The 21,562-nt window shown below is 37.8% G+C and overlaps 1 protein-coding gene across 3 annotated transcripts in view; it reads left to right on the top strand.

Annotated features, from left to right (window-relative positions):
- The first annotated feature begins 1,546 nt into the window (after positions 1–1,546).
- LOC306875800 (glycogen synthase kinase-3 beta) overlaps positions 1,547–21,562 on the top strand; it is a 50,779-nt gene continuing 30,763 nt past the window's right edge. For all 3 annotated transcript variants that reach the window (XM_079426544.1, XM_079426543.1, XM_079426545.1), the window contains exon 1: positions 1,547–2,361. In XM_079426544.1, coding sequence (XP_079282670.1) covers positions 2,274–2,361 — 88 coding nt within the window. In that variant the 5' untranslated portion in view covers positions 1,547–2,273. The remainder of the gene's footprint in view (positions 2,362–21,562) is intronic.

Here is a 21,562-nt window from a genome sequence, read left to right as displayed (position 1 = left end):
GATCTAAACCACAATAATGTTGATGGCCAGGGGAAAAAGAGAATCTGCCCATCTACAAAACGTAAATAAGCAATTATGTTGGATGCCGAGTTATGCAAGCCCGCTGCAGGATTGTGCAATCCTTTTTAGCTGAAACATGCCTGTGTTATGTACATCATCCTTGCACTATATGTATGCCTCCCTGCTGTAAAAGGCAAAAAAGTGTTATGATAAAGGAAAACCTTCTAACACTTTGCTAATGCATAAGCCATCAGATTCAAAAAGACAAAAAATGGCAGAGAACTTATTTAACAACACCAGTAAATAGTTTTCCTGATTATTCTTGGTACGTCATAGGTCAAAGAATACACTGGTCAAAGGACAAAGCCAACATGGTAGGATAGTAGTTCATCAAATTCAATATTTACTATAAAAGTACACTGGAATGAAGAAACTCATACTCAAATTCAACTGTTGATGAACTATTCATTTAAGCCTTTAAAACTGCCTCACATCTGTCATCAGTGAACAGAACACATTTCAAGTGTTCCATGAATATGAAAATGGAACTGCGTTGTAAGTAAAGCCAGACAGACTTGCAAATGACATAGCAGTGTTTTTAACCAGAGAAGTAAAAGATGACAGTAATTCTGCTGTCTTAGCATTGTGACATTACACCATCGCCTCTCTTTGAACATTCACTGCCAACCTAACAGTTTTGCTGACCTAAGAATACCTATTGGACAAAAAGGAGTATAATTTGGATGAAAATTATTTTGTAGGATTGTAAAATATTGTTGTGAAAGAAAGGCTATTAAGGTTCTTCCTTCAAAGTAGGTACACTGCCATGACTTTTGTTTTGATTGTATCCATCTACAGCATACTGTAGTAGCCTATACTTTAGTTTTTACTAGAGTAAACTGTAGTGCATTGTAGTATAATATACCCAATAGTTGAAGAAAACGTAGTTGCTACAGTATTGGGTAAAGTAATTTACCACAGCAACTATAGAATTACCACAACAAATTAATTCAAGTACTTTACTATAGCATGGTACAAAAACACTATAAATTAGTATAGTATTTTTTCATGTGGGTAGACACATTACACTACGCTGACATGCTAATTAAGTAATTATAATCAAAAATTTATGCAAGCGATTTGAAAATTACACTGTACCAATGGCAAAGCTCAGCTGACTAGCAACAGTGCAGCTTGGTTACTTTTGCATCGCTGATGCTTCTTCACGATTGGTCCGTTTCTTTTCCTCGGTTACGCTTATTGGGTGATTTTACAATCAGTCATTCCACGCGTCCGCCCTCGTTCGATTTCCGCGCGTCATGCACGGCTGCAGAACCCTACGCCATGTGTTCTGCGGACAAACGCATTCGATTGGTTGAGTGTCTCGCCGACGCCCCGCCCATCTATAAGGAACGGCGCCGGATTGGCTGGCTCAGACCTCCCTGCGCGTTCACATTTTTTCCTATTCTTGACGCAGCGGTGTGGCGTAACCCCATCTGTGCTCCCGTTCAACTCTATTACAACTCTTGCGCACACAGCGCAGTTTACGTTCATCGGTCGGAGTGACAAAGAGAACGAGCACAGACCGACGGAGAAGAAATAAAAAAGGAGATTTCTGAATTACCCCGGGGAACCTGAACACCGTTTCTTTACGGAACCGCGCGTTTGGCTCGTTCTTGCATTACCCGTGAAGATTTAGGATTTCTTATTCGTTCACCCGTGTGCATGGAGTTAAGTGGGTCGACGATAGCAGTCTTGAAATTGGGCAATTGGAAAATTGTCAGTATCGTTGGTTAGAGCAAGGAAGCCGCCATGGCTGGTGCTACAGGATCGCTGGGTCTCCTCAGTATATGAAACATACTGAATGGTGATGAAAAACCACTTCAATTTCTCAGTGTCGTGAGGGTATTTTAGACACGGACTGTGTTCTTTGTGTAAATCTCTGTTCCAGTCAGAGAGAAAGAAACTGAGGATCGGTGGGTTTTGTTTCGAGGGAAACTGGGAAAAGGCCAATTTGTTGAGCGAATTTCTCTGAGGTTTCATCACTGAAGACGATACTAATATTCACAGAAAAGCGGTCCCGAGGAAAATGATCTGAAAGCGAGGCGCTTGAGAGCTCACTGAAGAAAACGATCGCCGACAGCCGTTGCTTTCGCACCATTTTCCTTATTATTTAAGTCGGAGGCAAACTGCTTGCCGTGGGTCGAAACGGATTCGTTCAAGACAACCGAGCGTATTTTACTCTGAGAGACGCGTGGGATTTCTGATTGGAAATGTCTGGTCGGCCCAGAACCACCTCCTTCGCAGAGAGCTGCAAGCCCGTGCCGCAGCCGTCGGCTTTCGGCAGCATGAAAGTCAGCAGTAAGTATGATTTTTGGACCGCGAGAAATCTGCTTTTAGTGCTTTGTCGAGGCAACTCGTACTGTTTAAGAAGCGAGAATGGCGCATCGACCGAGTCCGGCACATGAGCTGAGATTTGAGTGCCTTCGAGTGTCACCTTTGGGTGAAATACGACGTGTCCCATTTTAAACCAGTCGGCGTGCTTTATCCCACAGCTGAGCCGATACTGGGGCCCCGCCGTGGGTTAAACGGGCACGACTGGCAGTGGTTCAGGGCAGGTTGGTGGCGAGGGAACTTTTTTTTTTTTAATAGTTTTTGCTGTGTTTTAATATAAAGAAGGTCTTGATAGTACAGGAGACTGAATCGGAGATGAACAGCCTCGGAGTTGAGACCTGGCCATAATACCATTTTCGTTTTTAAAAGCAGCATCTGTTTTATTAGGTATACTTCTCTCATTACTAGTCATCCAATAGTTATAATATATTTTTATATAATACAACAGCTTAATTTTAAGTACTTCAGTAGTGACTAGCGTTGTTTTAATGTTTTCTAGTATTAAGCAATCCAATAATGTGTAGCTTTTTTTTCCAATCTATTCAGTTAGTTATATACTTATATATATGACACTATACTAGTAATAAGGACAGTCACGTGACCAGTAATGCTACTAAGATAATTGTAAATTTTATAATTTTATCAACTGCTTGCCTTGTGTTCCAGTTGTTGCTGGCACCTTTTTCAGCTTTACTGGTATGTATTTATTATATATCTGTATCAGTATATGAGATACTAGTAACTGTGACAGATGTCACTAGTAACAATTCTTATTTTTATTTTTTACATTTCTCATATAATGACTAGTATATATCGCATGCACATCCCGTCAGTAAAGCCGATTCCTTGATTATCGGTAAATATCGTATGAGATATATCGCCCAGAATTGTTACTTTATAGGTCAATTTTAGTAGTAAGTTTTGAATTGCAATATAGGTCTAATTAACAGATACTGGTGTCTAATCTAACTATCTTTAGATAAAGATACTAGATTTCAGTTGTTATGAGTAACTAAAAAATAAGCACTAGTAATTTATAGGGTGGGTGATATGAATGTAATTTTATGACAACATGAGTAGTTTAGTTTTACTGTTACGATATATATTATGATATAGTATTTGCTTCAAAATACGTTTCTGTAATATAAAAATTTAAATGTCACTGCATTGCACTGTCCCATGAAGGTAACCTTGACATCGACGATAATCTGACAGATGTCTACAGGTCTATGATGTCTACTGGTGTATTGCCCTCGCCAAAATACTTAATATATAGTTATTAGTTAATCTGAAATATAAATGCATACTAGTCGGAAGCAACTAGTTGATATGTGACACACAGATCCTAATAAAATTCACCTGAAAATATTTGGGATTGTCACAATTAGCAAAGAAAAAATTACTAATGAATGAATCGGTTACTATTTAAAAAGATACTAGTCACAATTGTAATATGTAGTAGTATCTAATGAAGTGAAACTGAAAGAAAAAAAATACTAGTCACTATTGAATTTCCTTCTTGTAATTAAAGTATGAGTAAAATAAAGTAATTTTGAAATGGCTTTCCATACCTGTAAACCTTTTGATAATAAAATTCAAATTGTTGCTCTCTTGATCCTGTGGCCCTTAAGAAGGGTTCATACATTTCACCTTATTAGCTACAGCAAGCAGTGGTCTGGACACAACTGTGCAACAAAAGAGATCACATGGTCACATCATATGTCTGTATTAATCATAATAATATTGTTTTAAAGCGTATTTATTTGGCTGTGCAGATCCAACGCACTCCTGCTCACCCTTAACCAATTCTCGGTTTCATTACAATGCTTGAACTTTTATGTATTTATTTTAAACTAACAGTACAGAAGTGCCAGTTATTATATAAAATGTGTTAATACAAGTGCTTTTAAGTGTCCAGATTGACAGCACTGGAAGTTTCCTTTAAATCAGGTTGAATTAAATAGTGGTTGTTTAGCCAACCTCCTAAAACTACACACTTGACCCAAAATGTTCACAAGCAGGAATCTTCAGCGACACATAAATAGCTCATTTTAGTTTACCTCCATTGCAGCTTTAATATGATGGATGTTGTTGTTAAGGTCTTACAGCTGTGCCATCTGTTTTCAGACAGATGTCTTATTGTCCCCTCTTCTGTCATAGTAATAGAGATAGGAATGTGTCCATTCAGATGTATTTTCTCAGACCTTATTGCTATATGTCCAGCATTACAATTTTGTGCATTCACAGTTCAACAATAGCAAGTTATTTTGGGATATAATGTAGTATTGTTCACTTAAAGTCAACATGAAGTCAAAATCTACCCTATTCACTTTCTAAATGCATGTTCCTGATCTTATTGTGAGAGTCATTTGATAAATATTATTCCATAATCAATTTGTCTTGGCAATCTTTTATCAAAATGTAATTATGTGCTCTGCCCATAAAATGGCTTTACCTTTCGGCTGACGTCCCTCTTCTTAACCCCTCCCCTTAAATGCAGTGCCCACTTTTTGATCCAATCAACTCCCAATGGATTAAAACTTGGTCTTTTTTTGTTTTTTTGTAGAATATTGTTTGACTTGGTGGTGGGGTGATCGGCATTGTTAGAAGCAACATTTCATGTTGACTTTAAGGTATGACATCAAGGAACAAATTTAGTCAGACTTTCAGCACATGCTTCTTATTTTTGCCTCAATTGTCATCTTTATTTGTCGATCTAATTCTGTGCTTACAAATTTGGTTCTACGTTGATCTTATTCACCCAATTGATCTGATTTTTGTGCCTCAATCTGAGCTGATTTTCAGCTGTCCAAAGCGGCATCCCGCAGCAGTGTAAAACGCTCTCTTTCGTCTCTCTCTGTGGATTCGGTAAGGCGGGTGTCACCTTTCACCCCACTCCATTAACATCTGGCTCTGTCAGCTTCTGTGGATGTGTGGAAGCTTTCTTGCACCCTCAGCACAACTCCTTGTATCTTTGCACGTGTACATGCATACTGTCTTTTGCAATCACAAGTAGCGTTCAGCAGTAACTCATGGACTGGAGGCATCATTGCTTCAGCAGTTAAATAGTTTTTTTTTTTTTTTTCCTTAAACAAGTTTGCTTAATATTGCGTTTTGTCAACATATTAAAATAATTTTCGAGATATATGGACTTAAAGACTCAACAAAATCAAAAATTCTAGTCCAGGTTGGTTAGCTTCATACCTTAGAGGTTGATCAGTGTTTTTTCCAGTGCTCATAACAGCTTTTGGAAAGCAGTATTGACCGTTTTTTGTATTGGTATTGAATGATTATTAATACAGGATGTTAAACAAAAGTCACACATGAAGTTTAGAGATTACTGAAACAGGAGAGGACTTTATTTTTTCTGTCTTTACTTCCTGTTTCAAAAGGAAATAGGTTAGCACTGTAAAGAAAATGGTGTATGCCAAACCTCTATAAATGTAACCCTTATATTGTGCTTATTGCCACAGCACATCGGCAGAAGTAATGATTATGAATGTGACGGGGAAAATCAGTAAAGAGGCTGCATTAACATTTTAATAATTTGATAAACTATGCTTTTTGTTTTCAGTTTAAGAGATGAAGTCGGCGACACTGACTCGCCGCAGTAGTGCCTGTATGCATGTTTCATACAGATTACATAATCTGAGAATATTTGTTTTCCATTTGGAAATAGACACTTCATTCTCTATAGATATATTTTTAATGTCTGTAAGGCAAAGATATACACAGATTCGAGCTAAAGTTCAGAGACCGAGACGGCAGAAAGCGCATCCTGTTTGCTTTCATTATTTTACAAAAGCGGCGTTTTGTTGTTATTGTGAGTGCACACAAATAAATGTAGAGTCATTACAGATTTGAAAGATGTATTACTCTTATCTGTATGAGCAAAAATAGAGTATGTAAGGAACAAGTGTCCTGCAGTGAGCGCACTGCTCTTCACATACACACTTGAACAGCGCACATTTCTCAAGGTTAACATTTGATTGAGCGGCCAAGTAAAGTTGCTAATACTTGCGTATTTCAGATGATAAGCCATATTTGAGGTGGATGAATGATTGAGCGTTTGGATGTCCTCCCCGATGTACTGTATTTCCATACACTAGCCGTTAATGATTAACTTAACAAACTTCGCCTGTGTTTTATTATTTTAATTTTTTTCTGCGACTAATACAATTTTGGTCAACCAAGCCTCTTCTGGTCGACTAACGATTAGTCGCCTGTAAGGGGGTAGCCCTAATTTTTACATTGTAACAAACAAAAATCCATTTATGGTCGAAGAAATGCATACAGTACTTTCAAACCATGAAAACTGGAAATGATGTGGACTTAAAAATTAGAAATCGTGAAAATGTAGAAATCCTAAATTAGGTTTTTACAGTATGTATGTGACTTGTATTTCAACAGGAACTTCATGTACATTGTTGAGCTCTTTCCACAATGTATGGAGCACTTATGCAGGATCTAATGACGCTCTTTGTTCTTCAGAGGCGGTAAACAAGTGAAATGTGCTATTTTCGGTTGATTGGCAGTGTGCTTCAGGAAGTTTGCTGCAGTTCCCTTTGATGACATGATATTCATTCAGAAAAGCCACAAAAGTTCTCACAGCTTATATGATTAGCTTAGCCTTTGTCTCACACATCACAGAAGATCTTGTCTCTCAATCTCATGAAACCATCAACAGGAAGTAACTGCCTTACTGCCAAGTATGATGCAAGGAAGCTGTTTAAAGTGCAGATATCAAAAACAAATATGAACTGTTACACAATGCAAAGTAAATGGTCTTAAGAACAAGCTTCAGTTCAGTATAGTTCATCTCGTTTGAGAACTGTACGTCTTAAACACCTGATCACGAAAGAGGATAGTTTTATAGTTTCTGTCTTCATAATTTTGATTAAGAAAGCGAAAAGTGCTGATATGCTGATAATTATGTTCGTGTTATGGCCAATAACTGATAAATTATTTTATCAGCTATTGTTTTGTCTAAAGTTAAAAATGAAACAAACTAAAATCCATTAAATTCTACAAGTGAATTTAGGACCAACAACATTATTTTTAAATGAGAAGTTCATTTTGAGCTTTAAAAATGATTTAACTAGACTGTAAAAAAAAATTGGATGATGCATCTCTGCTTCCTTTCACTATAGAAAAGTGAAACCAAAAGTTGTCTGAATGACCGCTTTCATCTTGCAGAAATAGCGTTATTTGGAACCTGAGCTTGTGCAGTAATGACTCATTTGGAGCCCAAGTCTCAAAGTCCCGCCCAAACTCATACCCAATCTCTTACCCAATCACAGTTCTCACAATCATGATGCCACACCCCATTTTTATAGCATCAAATAATTCGCTAAAATCTGAAAAACAAACACTTCAACATATGTAAGTGTGGCAATAACTCCCGAAAATGATGGAAACCATCTTTGAGAGAAATTTATTTGAAGTGTAATTCGATTATTTAGTTTGGCTCATGTCCCATTCATTTACATGGAGAGGGGCGGGGTTTATGACTTTGACACCCACAAGATGGCGATCAACATGTTATGGCTTCACTTTTCAGGTCATGTGTGGCACACTTGGATTTAACATTAAACCGTGTTATCAAATTGTTAACCTTTTTAAAAAAAAATTAACAAAATTAGCATTTGATAAGGGGTAATGGGTTTCTTAGTCCCAACATAATTGAGTTTCTTTCAATTGACTGGGTGGTCTGAAATGGAATTGACCCCTATTCTTCTAATTATTACATAAGAAAACCCTCTAGGTAAGTTCTGTTGATTGTATCAGGAGAGCGACTCGAGAAATACCAAGCTCCCAAAGGACCATTTTACAGACTGCTCAAAGGCAAAATACTCAGTGTAAATGCTACACTATAGATAAGCAGGCTCTGAAACTGCTTTCATATACAGTGATCTGTTCATCAAATTTTTAAATTTCTTGTTCGTTGTTTCTTCTTTTAATTGACCCTATTCCTGGTCAACGATCATTAATGCTCGTGCTAATAATACAAATACTGCTCATGACGTTATTAGTCTTCTGTTAATTCCTGTTTAGGTTAGTGGCTCAACCAAAAAGCTTAGCAGGTGCTGCAGATCCATGTTCTTTGTTTTCTTGTTAAGGTCTTATCTGAGGAAGTCTATTGATGTGTGATGTTGTCACCTTAGTAACAGATATTAAGTGCGGATTCCATTCAGCAGAGATCTTGAAGACGAGAAAAGCCAGGCGCCACATGCCAGCAAGGATGTCGTCATACATCTGGTGTCAGTCTCAACAGACGTGCTCCAACAGGTTTTACACAGGGTTTCTGTTTGGACAGATATACAGAAACCAAATGGTTCTCTCATTGACAATAAATTGTGGTTGTGGTAGGTTTGGAAGAGAGAACCCATGAGTCAGATGTTACCTAGGGAGAGGAGAAGGGTGTGTTCTTCAAAAAGATGGACGTGGCAGTACTTTAGGCTGTGATGAAGACATGGTAGAATGTATTTCAAGGTAAGTTCAGACCAGAACTCACAGTTTGATATCTCCGAGTTAAATCCCTTTCTGCACGCACACAAAAAATACTTTAGACGCACTGTAACTTCTTAATTTTTGTATTTCCAATGAAGCCACCCGCTTGCAAAACTTTAAAGGAACTGTTTAGTAGTTGTTGTTCTGTTCTCTTGCACATGAAGAGATTTGCTCACGGCTTGTCTTGTTTACAAGCGTGCACACGTGTGTGACTTGGCATCTGATCTGAGGAGACTGCATTAGTGGTTGGCCGTAGCAGCTGGTTCTGAAGTGGGACGTGCGATTCTTCAGACCGCCTCCCCAACCCCCTCTTCTCAGTTTGTTTTCCGGAAAAGGCAGCTGTCCAGGGACAATGAGATCCTTGTTTAGCATTTAAAAGCCAGCGGACGATCATATTATTGTGTAAATGGACGCAACGTTAATTTTACAGCATAAAGCCGAGCATTTGGTCATTGTCTACTTGGGTGTCCATTTAATCATGTTAGTGATTGATGGTTGTGTTCAATCACAAGAACATCGCGGTTTCTAGTAAAGAATACTGTAAAACTAGTAAAGGCCTCATCCTTCACAGTTAGGGTTCGCTAATAAAGTAATGTCTGGATAATTTTATGCATTTTCTCTGAAATGGCTTTAAAGGATGCTTATTTTCAGATAACCTATGATCTACCCAAAGAGCCACTGTAGTCAAGTTGATTCTAAAGGCACCAAGCTGACTTGAAAGAACTAGCAGCGACGAAAGCTGATGGTGTTTTTGCCTTGCGTTCTGTGTCTGCATGAGAGGAACTAGCTGTCTATATCGGCTGCTATCTATAATATATATTCACCATTAAAAAGAAGAAACCGAAACAAGGATATATGCAGATATACGAAACTTAAACAAAGGAGTGTTTGCTTACCATTTTGAATATCAGTTATGTTATTAGCTTTATTCATTTTAAGCGGCTCATGTTTTGAAAATAGTCGCATATTGGAATGCTTGGGTAAAATCAGGTAACACCGCCTTCATTTTCTTGTTCGTTTCCATCACTTTCGCTTTAATTCTTGTGCGCTGACTCATTCGCTAAACAGAACATCCAATCAAAGTTCTCATTCTCGCCGATGGCTCCGCCGCCGATTCAACATGAGCCTGATGGGAGCCGACATGTGGAACACGCCAAACTAGCCCAACAGACGCTCACTGACGGCCCAACATTGGCCAACGGTTTGGTGTGTTTTGGCATTAGGCCGTCGGGCTAGTTTGTTTGGTGTGTTCCTCTCATCGGGCTCACGTCAGCGGTAGTTTGCCAGATTCAACATGTTGAATCCGCGTCGGGCCGTCGCAGACCGTCGGTGAGAGAGAGAACTCTGATTGGATGTTCAGTTTAGCGAACAAGCTCGTGCAGGAGAATTAAAGCGAAAGTAATGAAAACGGGCAGGTAAATGAAGGCAAACGGCTGTTTTTTGATGCGACATGATCTTGCTCAAGCATTCCAATATGCGAATGTTTTCATAAAATGAGCTGCTTAAAATAATGAAAGTTATTCACGTTACTGATATTCAAAAAGGTAAGCAAGCGCTACTTCGTTTACGTTTTGTATATCTGCCTTTCTTGTATATCTTTGTTTCGGTTTCTCCGTTTGAATATTGATAGCTGCTGATATAAACAGCTAACTCCTCTCACGCAGGTGCAGAACACACGTGTTCGGTTTGCAGTCGGCTGAAGTCTGTGCAGTGTGTTCACGTGCAACTTTTTTGTCTGACGTTGCCGACGCGAGGTGAAAACACCGAAAACACCGTCGGCTTTCATCGCTGCTAGTTCTTTGAAGTCGGCTTGGTGTGTACCGGGCTTTAAAATGTTCAATGTAAGAACTAAAACTAAATGAAAGTAATTAATCGCTTTCATTTCAACAATATAATGTAGTAATAATATTTACGTTGCTATATTTTTACTAAAATATTTATATTATATACTCACAGAAATAAATGGAACTATCAACTTCTAATAGGTTTTTGCCGCTCAAAAACATTTTAAAGGATATCTGATGCAAAATGACCATCTTTAAGAAACGTAGTAGGTCAATAATAAAATGCATTAAGGTCTTTGTGAAATTGTATATTCAGTATATCAATACTGTTATTATATACAATAGCTGTAGTTTCAGCTTTACCCCAGCAATGTGCACTTTTAACCAAAGTTTAAGCCACCTGCTTAGGATCACAGCCTTTTCAGGCGAAATCTTCGTCTAGGGGCCCCTCACCGCTTTCCTATACGTGAGTTCAGAGAGAGTTGGGGGATGGGAACTGAGAAGAAAAAGGGGAAGAGGGAGCCATAAGCAGCTCCAGGGTGTGGCTGACTAAGCTGTACGTATACAGTATGTACTCTATATCGATTATTCCCCACACCCGTTCTCTTTCCACACAGAATTTTTATTTTTTTAATTATGAAGAATATTTTGACTGTCTAAATATTTTAAAATGACATTCAAACTTGAAATTGTAGCTTTTTAATTTTTTTTAAATATATATCCATGTTATTCTAAGTGATAGAATAACAAGATTTGAATGGTGTTGATATGGGTTATGTGACGCAACAGTACTGTGTACTCTTACTGGAGACAGTGTGTTGATGACCTTAGCCTTCAATTCTAGGCAGTTGTATGCATTCACTGATAAGAAAATAATACAGGATTAGAATGACACGAGGCTCAGTAAATGATGACAGAATGTTCCTTTTTGTAAGAACTATCCATTTAAACAATACGTTTCTCTGGTAAAAATGTGGCCAAAGCACGTCCAGTTCAGGTTTGGGGTCTGCAATAAGTGTGTAGTGTGGATTTGATCCCAGCGAGGCTGTTTATCGTCGGAGATGACACTAATGTATGTCACGCATGAATGGTTGGTGATGGAACAGATTTGGAAGAGGCTTGAATGCACTGAGAGCAAGTTACTACGCCAGGGAGATGTCATTGAATTTTCTGGGAAGATAAAGTCTTTGCACAAGTCCAGGATTTCAGTAATGTTGACTGTCATGTACATAAAAGATGAAACTACTCCTACTGCTGCCTAGAGATAAAAACGCCAGGAAATGATCTGACTTTGATCATAGATTTCTGGTTAAAGAGAAGTGAGGTGTTTTTTCTCATCATTGATGTTCTTATTATTGATGTTTCAGTCTTATCAGAGATTGTGTTTCCCAAATGTCAAATAAACTGAGTGCTTCAGGGCTCCATAGAGGAATAAAATCATAGAGAAACATCTGTTGAGTTTAGAAACCTAATTATTTCATAGATTGGCCTGTCGACAGTCAATAAAATTCAGCTTATAGCAGTGTTACATGCCTCAGTATACAGAAGCAGGTTATTGATTTACATTTAGCTAATCTCACATCAGAATTTTGGTTTATTCTGTAACTGGTCGTAGTTTTTGACTCTTCGGTAGTTGTCTGAAGTAGCTAAACGGGAAGCATTTGAAAGTTCTTGACACTGGCGAACTTGTATGTTGTCTGTTTAGCCTTTATCTCTGTACACACCATTACTCTTAACATTTGGCATGGGGTCATAGGAACATCCTCATGTTTAGCTGAGCTGTCTTCTCATTGGCCCAATTCTGTTGGGTATATGAAGAGCCATGTTAAAATGGAGGGTAGGACGTTTTGTCTCACTGAGATGGACCAGTTGATAAAATCTGCATTTCCAGCTAAGATTTTCTGCAGCGACCCAAATTATGGGCCAGTACATTCCACACATTTTCTCTTTCTCTCTCACTTCCCCCACCCACAATTCCCTGAATGACTTGAAAGCCTTGGTACCCATTTTGAGATCTCTGCAATTTCCTTTGTAAAATGAAAAAAGACCGTGTAGGAGGTTGGATAAGTTTTTCTCTTATGAAACACTGGACAGACATAAAGATGAATGGAAAAACAAGGAAAGATATTTTTTTTAACAGTGATGAGATTGTACGTTTCACTTGTATTTAAAATTTTTACTTGTATAATTCTCAAATATATATTTAATATATGGTTCTTAAATCAATTCTATATGATAAATAATATTCTGCAAAATCACTTATTGTGACAACTTTTATCCTTGGTTTGGTGAGTTTAAACTGATAGTTCACTAAAAATCAAGCCATCGTTAACTTTTGCTCCAAAGCCAAATCATGCTTGTTTATTCTTCCAAATGCAGCATTTTTCAAATTTAAATTAATCTAAGTTAAAGACACAAAGGCAATATCTGATGCTAAAGCAGCCGTGAAGCCCAAAGTGTGCTTCAGTTTTAATGCAAATGTTTAGTGTATGCACACTAGAAAATGTCAGTGTTTGCTCTATTTCTTCTCAAAAATTACATTTGGTTAAAATGTCTTTTTAATCTAGAGTTGCAATATGTATATCTAGAGTTTGCGATCCCTGAAGTTGCAAAGACTAAAGTCTCAAAACCAAAGAGATATTCTTTATAAGAGTTAAGACTCAACCACGCCATCCTAAAACGGCTGATTCAAACACGCTCCCACATGTCTACGTCATGGTGTGGGAAAATTTGCAAAACACCACCCAAACGTATGCACAATGAAAGAAGGTGGAACTATTATTCTCGCTGTAGTATTGTTGCTGCCGCTGGTGCCATGTCCTGGAGACGCTGTGTTTCGTTGTGAAAGAGAAAGTACTTTGTTTGGGCTTCCAAAAGAGGACACCACTAGAAATCAGTGGTTAAGTTGTATTTACAACACTGTCCCAGAACAGTTCAACCCAAATATTAGAGTGTGTGGAGCACATTTTACGGAGAACTATTTCCTGAACCTGGGAGTAGCAGCCAGCTATGCACAAAGGCTGTTTCTATAAAGTGGGACAATTACAACTTTGCAAAGACAGTTTGGTGCTTCTGACTCACAGCATGTAAGTACGTTTTCTTATTGAAAAAATTTGCCACTGACGATTCAAACGTGAGTTTTGAGCAGTGTAGGGTAGTGCTTGTTGTCGTTTCTCCGATCACAAATGCAGACATGGTAACGTTTACGTGGCGTGATGCAACGCAATGCATAAAAAGACAGTATAAGTCATTATAATCAGTAATTATGGCCCCACTGGATGCAACAAATGCTTTGTTTATAATGGATTTTATTGTTTTGTGTCGTCACGCCGTCCCGGGACATGCCATGACAATACGGTAAGGGGCGTAACATTCCCGTCTCATGCTTGAGGTATTCGGCCAATCACAACGCACTGGATAGCTGGCCAATCAGAGCAAATCGCTTCTCAGAACGATGAGCTTTGTAAAAATTGGCGTGTTTCAGAAAGGTGGAGCATAGAGGAGCAACAATAATGTACAGCATGTGGAAATGTTTTTACCTTAAACTGCATAAACGCATTGCATTACACCAAATACACAAAATAATGTTCTTTTTAGCAACGTCATATGACCTCTTTAACAAATTGTTCTATGACATTATGAAAGTAACAATGTGATAGTGATGCTCACAATATGGAATTTATTCAGTTACAATTGAAATGTTGGCCTATCTTCACAATGCACATTGCCTATGACTGCCTGCATTGGCCTATAACATTAACCTCGTTACATTCTGGACTGTGATGTGATTTTGCAACATTAAGCATTGTAGATATCATTGTTTCCTTTGCAAACAGTGCTCTGAATTTAATCACTTATGTCATTCATCATTTCACCACGCTAACTGAGATCCTCAGTTTTTGTGCCAGATAAATGCTGCGCTAATTGCAAAAATAAATTATCTGATTAATTTGATAGTTATGTATTCTAAAGATATCACCTGCTTACATAGCTTCAGTGTAGTTAGCTGCTTTTTATTAGTAGCTTTTAGTGAAGCTGTCTGCTTTTTCAAGAGCTTGACTGGAGTTTAGCTACTATTTGAGTTGCTTTTAGCTTCACACCTAAAAAGTAGCTTCCCCCAAAGTTTACTGATGGTAAGAATTTTTTTGGACGTTTACTTGCAGTACAGGTCTCGATTTGCATGACTTATGTTGGCGGTACAGCAGTGTGTTACTTTATCAGTGTGTTTTTAAAGAGCAGAGTCTGCGTTCCACTTACCTGATCATTTCCATTCTGACATGTTTCTCTCTTATCTTTTCAGAGCTGATTTATACACACACACAAACACACATTACTACACACTTGAGCAGGGATAAAAAGGTGATTGCTACGGTTTAGTTTATCATGCCTTGAAGCAATGTTTGATATGCTTGAGAGAAATTCAGATTGAGTTGCCAATCAAAGCTACACTTCAAGCGTAAAGCCTTCCATATTTTTCATTCCTTTACACATTGACTCTCTCAAATATATAAACAATGCTAGCATACAAAGTGACACTATTACTGACAACAATGTTTAATAATAATAACAATAACTAGATTTGCAATGCCAGATGGTATAACAATTGTATTAAAATTTTAGATAATTTCTGTGAAATGTTTTCAACATCAAGTATTTAGTTTATTCTGAAAGAGAAAGAAAAGTGTGATACGGCATAACAATTAAATGGTAGCATGTTCCTGTAGATTAAATGGTAGAGCATAGTGGTATAGGAACAGCAAGGTTATGGGTTTGATTCCCAGAGAACAAGTAGAATTTGTACCTTGCATACAACATAAGTAGCTTTGGATAAAGTGTTAGTGATTTTAAGTTTAAAGGGATAGTTCACCCAAAAATGAAAATTTTCATTAACTCACCCTCATGTCGTCCCAAACCTGTAAGTCCTTCGTTCTTCTTCGGAACACAAATTAAGATGTTTTTCCCATAGACAGCAAGGATCCGAACATGTTTAAGGCCCAGAAACATAGTAAGGACATCGTTAAAATCCATGTGACATCAGTGTTTCAACTGTAATTTTACGAAGCTACGAGAATCCTTTTTGTGCACAAAGAAAACAAAAATGATGACTTTATTCAACAATTTGCCGCCTCCACGTCACCCTTGTGCCAATTTGGAGAGTATCGCATAAGTAAACAACGTATGTATCCGTGTACATACGTTGTTTACATATGTGATACTCTCAAATGGAGCAAGGATGAGGTGGAGGATGCAAATTGTTGAATAAAGTCATCATTTTTGTTTTCTTTGCGCACAAAAAGTATTCTCGTAGCTTCGTAAAATTACAGTTGAAACTGATGTCACATGCATTATTTTAACGATTTCCTTACTACGATTCTAGACCTTGATCTTTGCTGTCTATGGGAGGGTCAAAGCTCTCAGAATTCATCAAAAATATCTTAATTTGTGTTCCGAAGATGAACTTACGGTTTGGAACCACATGAGGGTGAGTAATTATCAGAATCAGAATTTTCATTTTTGGGTGAACTATCCTTTTAATATACAGTTATGTTGAGCGAGATTTCGGACCAATGAGATTTCACTGTGCATGGGAACCAATGAGTTTTTTTTCCTCATGTTTCACTCAAGCACATTTGAACTTCTGCAAAAACCAGTCAGGTTTGTTCTTGCACATGTTTGATGTGCTCCATGTATAGGCATCGATCAATGTTTATATGCGAGTAAAAGCCTAAATTAAATCTTATATCTTTAATTTAACTGCATCCTTCATGGGTTAATTTTACGATGTCTTTATGAACTTTTTGAAACTTGAAAGCCTTTGAGGAATGGACTTTCAATGGAGGTACAAAAATCTCTTGGCTTTCATAAATATTTTCCTTTTTTCATAGATGGACAAAAGTCACATGAGGGTTAGCAATTGATTGCAGAATTTTTGGGTTAACTGACAAACTTTGGTTAAATTAACAGTAGTAGTCGCTTTAGACTTTTAGAACCAAATAGGGAATAAGAAACTCTTACAAACAATGTAATGGTATTTTCCCCTTTAGCTCTGATTGTGGGTTCTGCTGTTTTGCTTTGTTCTTTATGGTGATTTTGGCTCGTGGAGTGTCCTGGACCTCTTCCCTGAACCGCTGCAGTTTCCTGTCTCATTCTTATGTGTCTTTGTCTTTTCTCACGTGTTGATATGTGACCATTGGATGACCTTGGTAGCTGAGACAGCCAATTTGAATTGTGTAGTGTGTGTGGGTTTTATGTAAGAAGAAAGAGACAGAAAGATTACAGTTCAAGAATAATCTGCCGGTGTCTGGACAGACATGGTGGCCAGAAGTTTGAATGGTGTGCGTGTGGTTCATACAGATACTTGTCACGCACACTCCGGAGCATGGCAGTAGTGAGCTGGTACAGATCAAAGTTTTGCGTGCATTTGTCTGTGTTTGTCCAGTATCCTGCTGGTTCTCTCTGTGTTAGTGCCCTGCAGTAGACACCAGCTGTCAGTTAAACATCAACCAAAAATCTCACATCAGACCAGAGCCATAAAGGGGCCTTCAGCACATACAGTGCTCTGTAGCAGCAAAGTAGAGGAAGTCATTGATTTTCAATGATGGTTGCAGATTTTCACCGATAGTGGCAGGGTGTCCTGTAATCGTGAGCAAGTTGAGAAAAGTTTAACTTTATGCTCAAACAGGTCATGGGTTCGATTCCTAGTGACTTCATGAACTAATTTACCTTGAATCCAATGAAGGGCTGCATCCAAATATGTATACTTCTCAATGTGTGAAGCGAGTAGAATTCACAATTGCAATCTGCAATTTGTTTTTTTTAACTCTTCGGTCTGTTTGCATACGCAACAAATGGATGGATGTCTTTGGCTGCGGTTACATTTTGTTGTTTTTTCAGTATTATGATGAACATTTGTCTGATAGGGGTGAGACACAATAAAAAACATAAGAGAAATACTACAGGCGCCAGATCAAAAATAAATCAAGGAAAACTCAATAACTTAAAGATTTACTTTTGCTGACTCCCCAAATAAACAAAAAAAATCCATCTTGAAAACAAAGACATCATAGAAATACAATCAACCTTCTTCATGGTCTTAACGAAAAAAAGTTTTAAACAGAATGGCAGGTATTTTACATTTTACCACATCTTGATCTGTTTGAACAACGTTGACAGATTGAAACGCACAAACTCAGGAATCTTTGAAAGTCTGAGAAGTCACATGCTTGAAGTCACAACAGCTCACTTCTGTTAAGTGGATGAGGTGTTTTAAAGGCACTAACGTCCAAAAACCACTGAAAGGCATACAAATACAGTTACTGAAATGCAACAAAAACACACAACATTTTGGTTGCTTGGGAAACCAGAGCTAGGAATGCAAGAACCAGTGTATAGCCAACAAATCTAGCTGTGTGAATGAGACCGATAGTAAAATGTATCACCCTGAGAGTGAGATGTTGGTCATCTGGCAAACAGGTGGAGAACGCGCACACATAAGTGTGCTCAATACACAGACCCTGTTGTAATGCTGAATTCGCCTACAGTAATTCAAGGACACAAGACACACATGATTGTGAATTCATCCACATGCCATACGCAGGCACTGTCTTCTGCTCTCTGCCCAATCAGAGTTTATTTATAGAGCAGGATTAAACATTAGCTGCAGTGGAGTGATGCAGACATGCCAGTGCCCTCAGTGAGAGATGCTGAGCTCTGATTGGCTCAGTGGTAGTGAGGTCATGAGTGATGACAAAGACCAACAGAGTACTGCTGAATTCACTGAAAACATGTCAATTGAAGGAGTTATGTAAGCGTTAATATACAGTCAGATGCTCATTATCACCAAATAAACTGACACGGTGATCAGGACCCTGATGTGAAGAATAGAGCCTTGTGTCATTTTAAAAATTAGCACATGATGGTTTGGGGTGTTCTTCTGAGGTTTGTACCACACTCTCAAGTCTTATATGAAACGCTACGTATTTGTGTGTGTGTGTGTGTGTGTGTAGTTAATTGTCACCAGTTCTTTATCAAACCACAGTCGTTCCCACACATCTGCAGTGTGTATGAGCGAAAGAAAGAGATTTCTACCTGCGCTAAGGCATGTCATGGCTTTTAAGGTGTCCTGGCTGACCCTCTTCTCTCTGTAATTGGGGTTAAAGACTGATTGCCTGCGGGCCATTGAAATTAAAACTTCAGATTTAACCTCTGCACACTGAATACTTTTTTATTTTAAAGTTTCACAGTAATGAAATGTAAAAAATACCATAAATCACGTTAGCAACTTACTTATACTGAAATTATACTCAAACACTCATCTTAAAATAGAGCAATACGTTTTAAAATAAGTGTTTCACTTCACATCTGGCCTCAGGACAACTCATATCTGTAATAAAATCACTGTAGTGCACAGCCAGTCTGTGACTTCGTGTCCATTCGTTGTTGCGTTTTTAACCATAGAGAGAAAAATGAAAAGAATGGTTGTTTTTAAATGCTACAAATACCAAAACTTTAGAACTGTAAAACACAAAATGCTGCACACAAAATTAAATATTGACCTTAATTTCAGATTTGTATTTTAGTTAAAAAGTGATTGATTCACAAGTTGTCTCTAGCCAAATTAGAAGTAATGTTTCTCCCTCACTTTTATATAAGAACTGTAGTTGTCTGGATGTTAACACTATTGTTTTTAATTGTGCTCTATAAAGAAGTTGAAACGTTCAACGCTCTGTAACCATAAAGAGAGGCAATACATGCATACATACAGACTTGATTTTTAAACCGAAATGGACATCTGTCCCAGATTGACCACCTTAAAACCAGACAAATAGCCACTCTATTCCCCAAACACACAAGTGTCACATGTGTACTGATTAAAACAACACAGCATTGATTTGGTACACACGTGACTAACCAAAAGTTCTGTACCAATCATTTTTGCCATGAATGTGTGTAGCATTACACCTCTAGATACCATGCTTGAAGGGATAGTTCACCCAACAATGGCAATTCTCTCATTAATTATTCACCCTCGTGTTGTTCCAAACCCGTAGGTCCAACACAAATTAAGATACTAGATCACTGTTGTCACATGGACTATTTTTATGATGTTCTTACTACCTTTCTGGGCCTTGAACGTGAACGTGTTCTGAAGATGAATGAAGGTCTTATGGGTTTGGAATCACATGAGGGTGAGTAATTAATGACAGAATTCATTTTGGGTGAACTATCCCTTTAAAAATGTCACACATGTGCTCGTGCACAGTTTGTGTGTTTGTGACTCTACCCTGTGATATTAGGGAATTAGCATCTCTGACTTTTTAAAAAACTGCTTAATTGGCTTTTTTACTTTTTTTTTTATTATAATATGAAAGTACCTCTGACTCTTTGATAAGGCAGGTCTTCTCTATGATGAAGAAAGCAAAGCCTCTTCACGTTTACAACAGTGTTTTGCCCATCAAATGTTTGTGAGTTCACAGTGAAACCAGTACAGCAGAGATTTCTTCAAAACACTTGGAGATATAGTGGTGTGCTGGACATATAGTGGTCAAACAGACTGCTTAAAAAGGTATTTGAACAGAGTGAGATTGACATACAAGTGCTATACGGTTCTCTCTGTGAGCACAGGTCAAGACACGGATCACGATGCTCAGAGCAAAGCAGAAATATATATATGATCCACAATTCCTTACAGACATTAAACTCCTGCCTGCGGCTGCTGCGTGTTTGTAATCTGATATGTGTGCACACATGTGAATTAATCTGGGTGTGTGTTCACTCATGTTCACTCTTGATAGGGCATTCCTCTCTCTGTGTCAATTAGTTTCATTTCTCTTGCGCTGTGAACATCACACACCTCTGAGGTAACATCTAAACATGCCTCACCACAGCCAGGAGTGATAAAAGAGTTCACGTCAATGGAAAACAGGAGAGGAGAAGGGGCTGGACGGATCACTTTACAGTTACTGATGTTTAACCCATCAGTGGTATCACAAAGAAATATTGATATATTTCATCAACTATATATCAAAGTGCAGACTATGTTGAATGAATAATCAATATATGGACTCTTATTTACATGTGGTCATTTATTGTTTATTTTAAAGTGTTATTTTAAGTTAAACACATTGATAGATTTGCAGCCTTAATCGTGGCATATAATTAAACACCAAAAACATCGATCTTGGCTGATCATGTCATTTCAGTCAACATTTATTTTTTTTTGCAACTTTCTGTTGGGTTTAATTAACAGCTGAAAATGTTTTTTATTGCTTACAGTCTTGACCAAGACTAGTGTGTATATTTTCATAGATTTAGTGATTTAAGACATTCAGTTGATAAAATACATATACATTCACTTAGCTGGGATTATTTTGTACATATATTTACTGACTCTTATACGTTCTTTACCAGTCAAAAGATTAGAATAATGACTTTTTAAATGTTTTTAAAAAAATGTCTTTAAACAAAATACTGTAAAAACAGTAATATTAGGACATATTAATACAATTTAGGATAACTGTTTTCTATTTTAAAATGCAATTTATTCCGGTGATGCCAAAGCTGAATTTTCCAGCCCGATCTCACGGCAATTCGTACATATTTTACGAGGTGGCTAATTCGTACGAATTCGTGCGACCTCACTCGTGCAAATTCATACTTTCAGACTTTTGCTTAATCGTACGTATTTTACGAGTTGCCAATTCGTATGAATTTGTACGAATGACCTACACCTAACCCCGCCCCTAAACCTACCCGTCACTGGGGTTTAGACGAATCGTACTGAATCGTACGAGTGAGGTCGTATGAATTCGTACGAATTAGCCACCTCGTAAAATACGTACGAATTGCCGTGAGATAGCGTTGGAATTTTCAGC

The sequence above is a fragment of the Barbus barbus genome, assembly GCF_936440315.1.
Source record: "Barbus barbus genome assembly, chromosome: 10".
Classification (NCBI taxonomy): Eukaryota; Metazoa; Chordata; class Actinopteri; order Cypriniformes; family Cyprinidae; genus Barbus; species Barbus barbus.
This window is presented reverse-complemented; position numbering and strand designations above follow the sequence as displayed.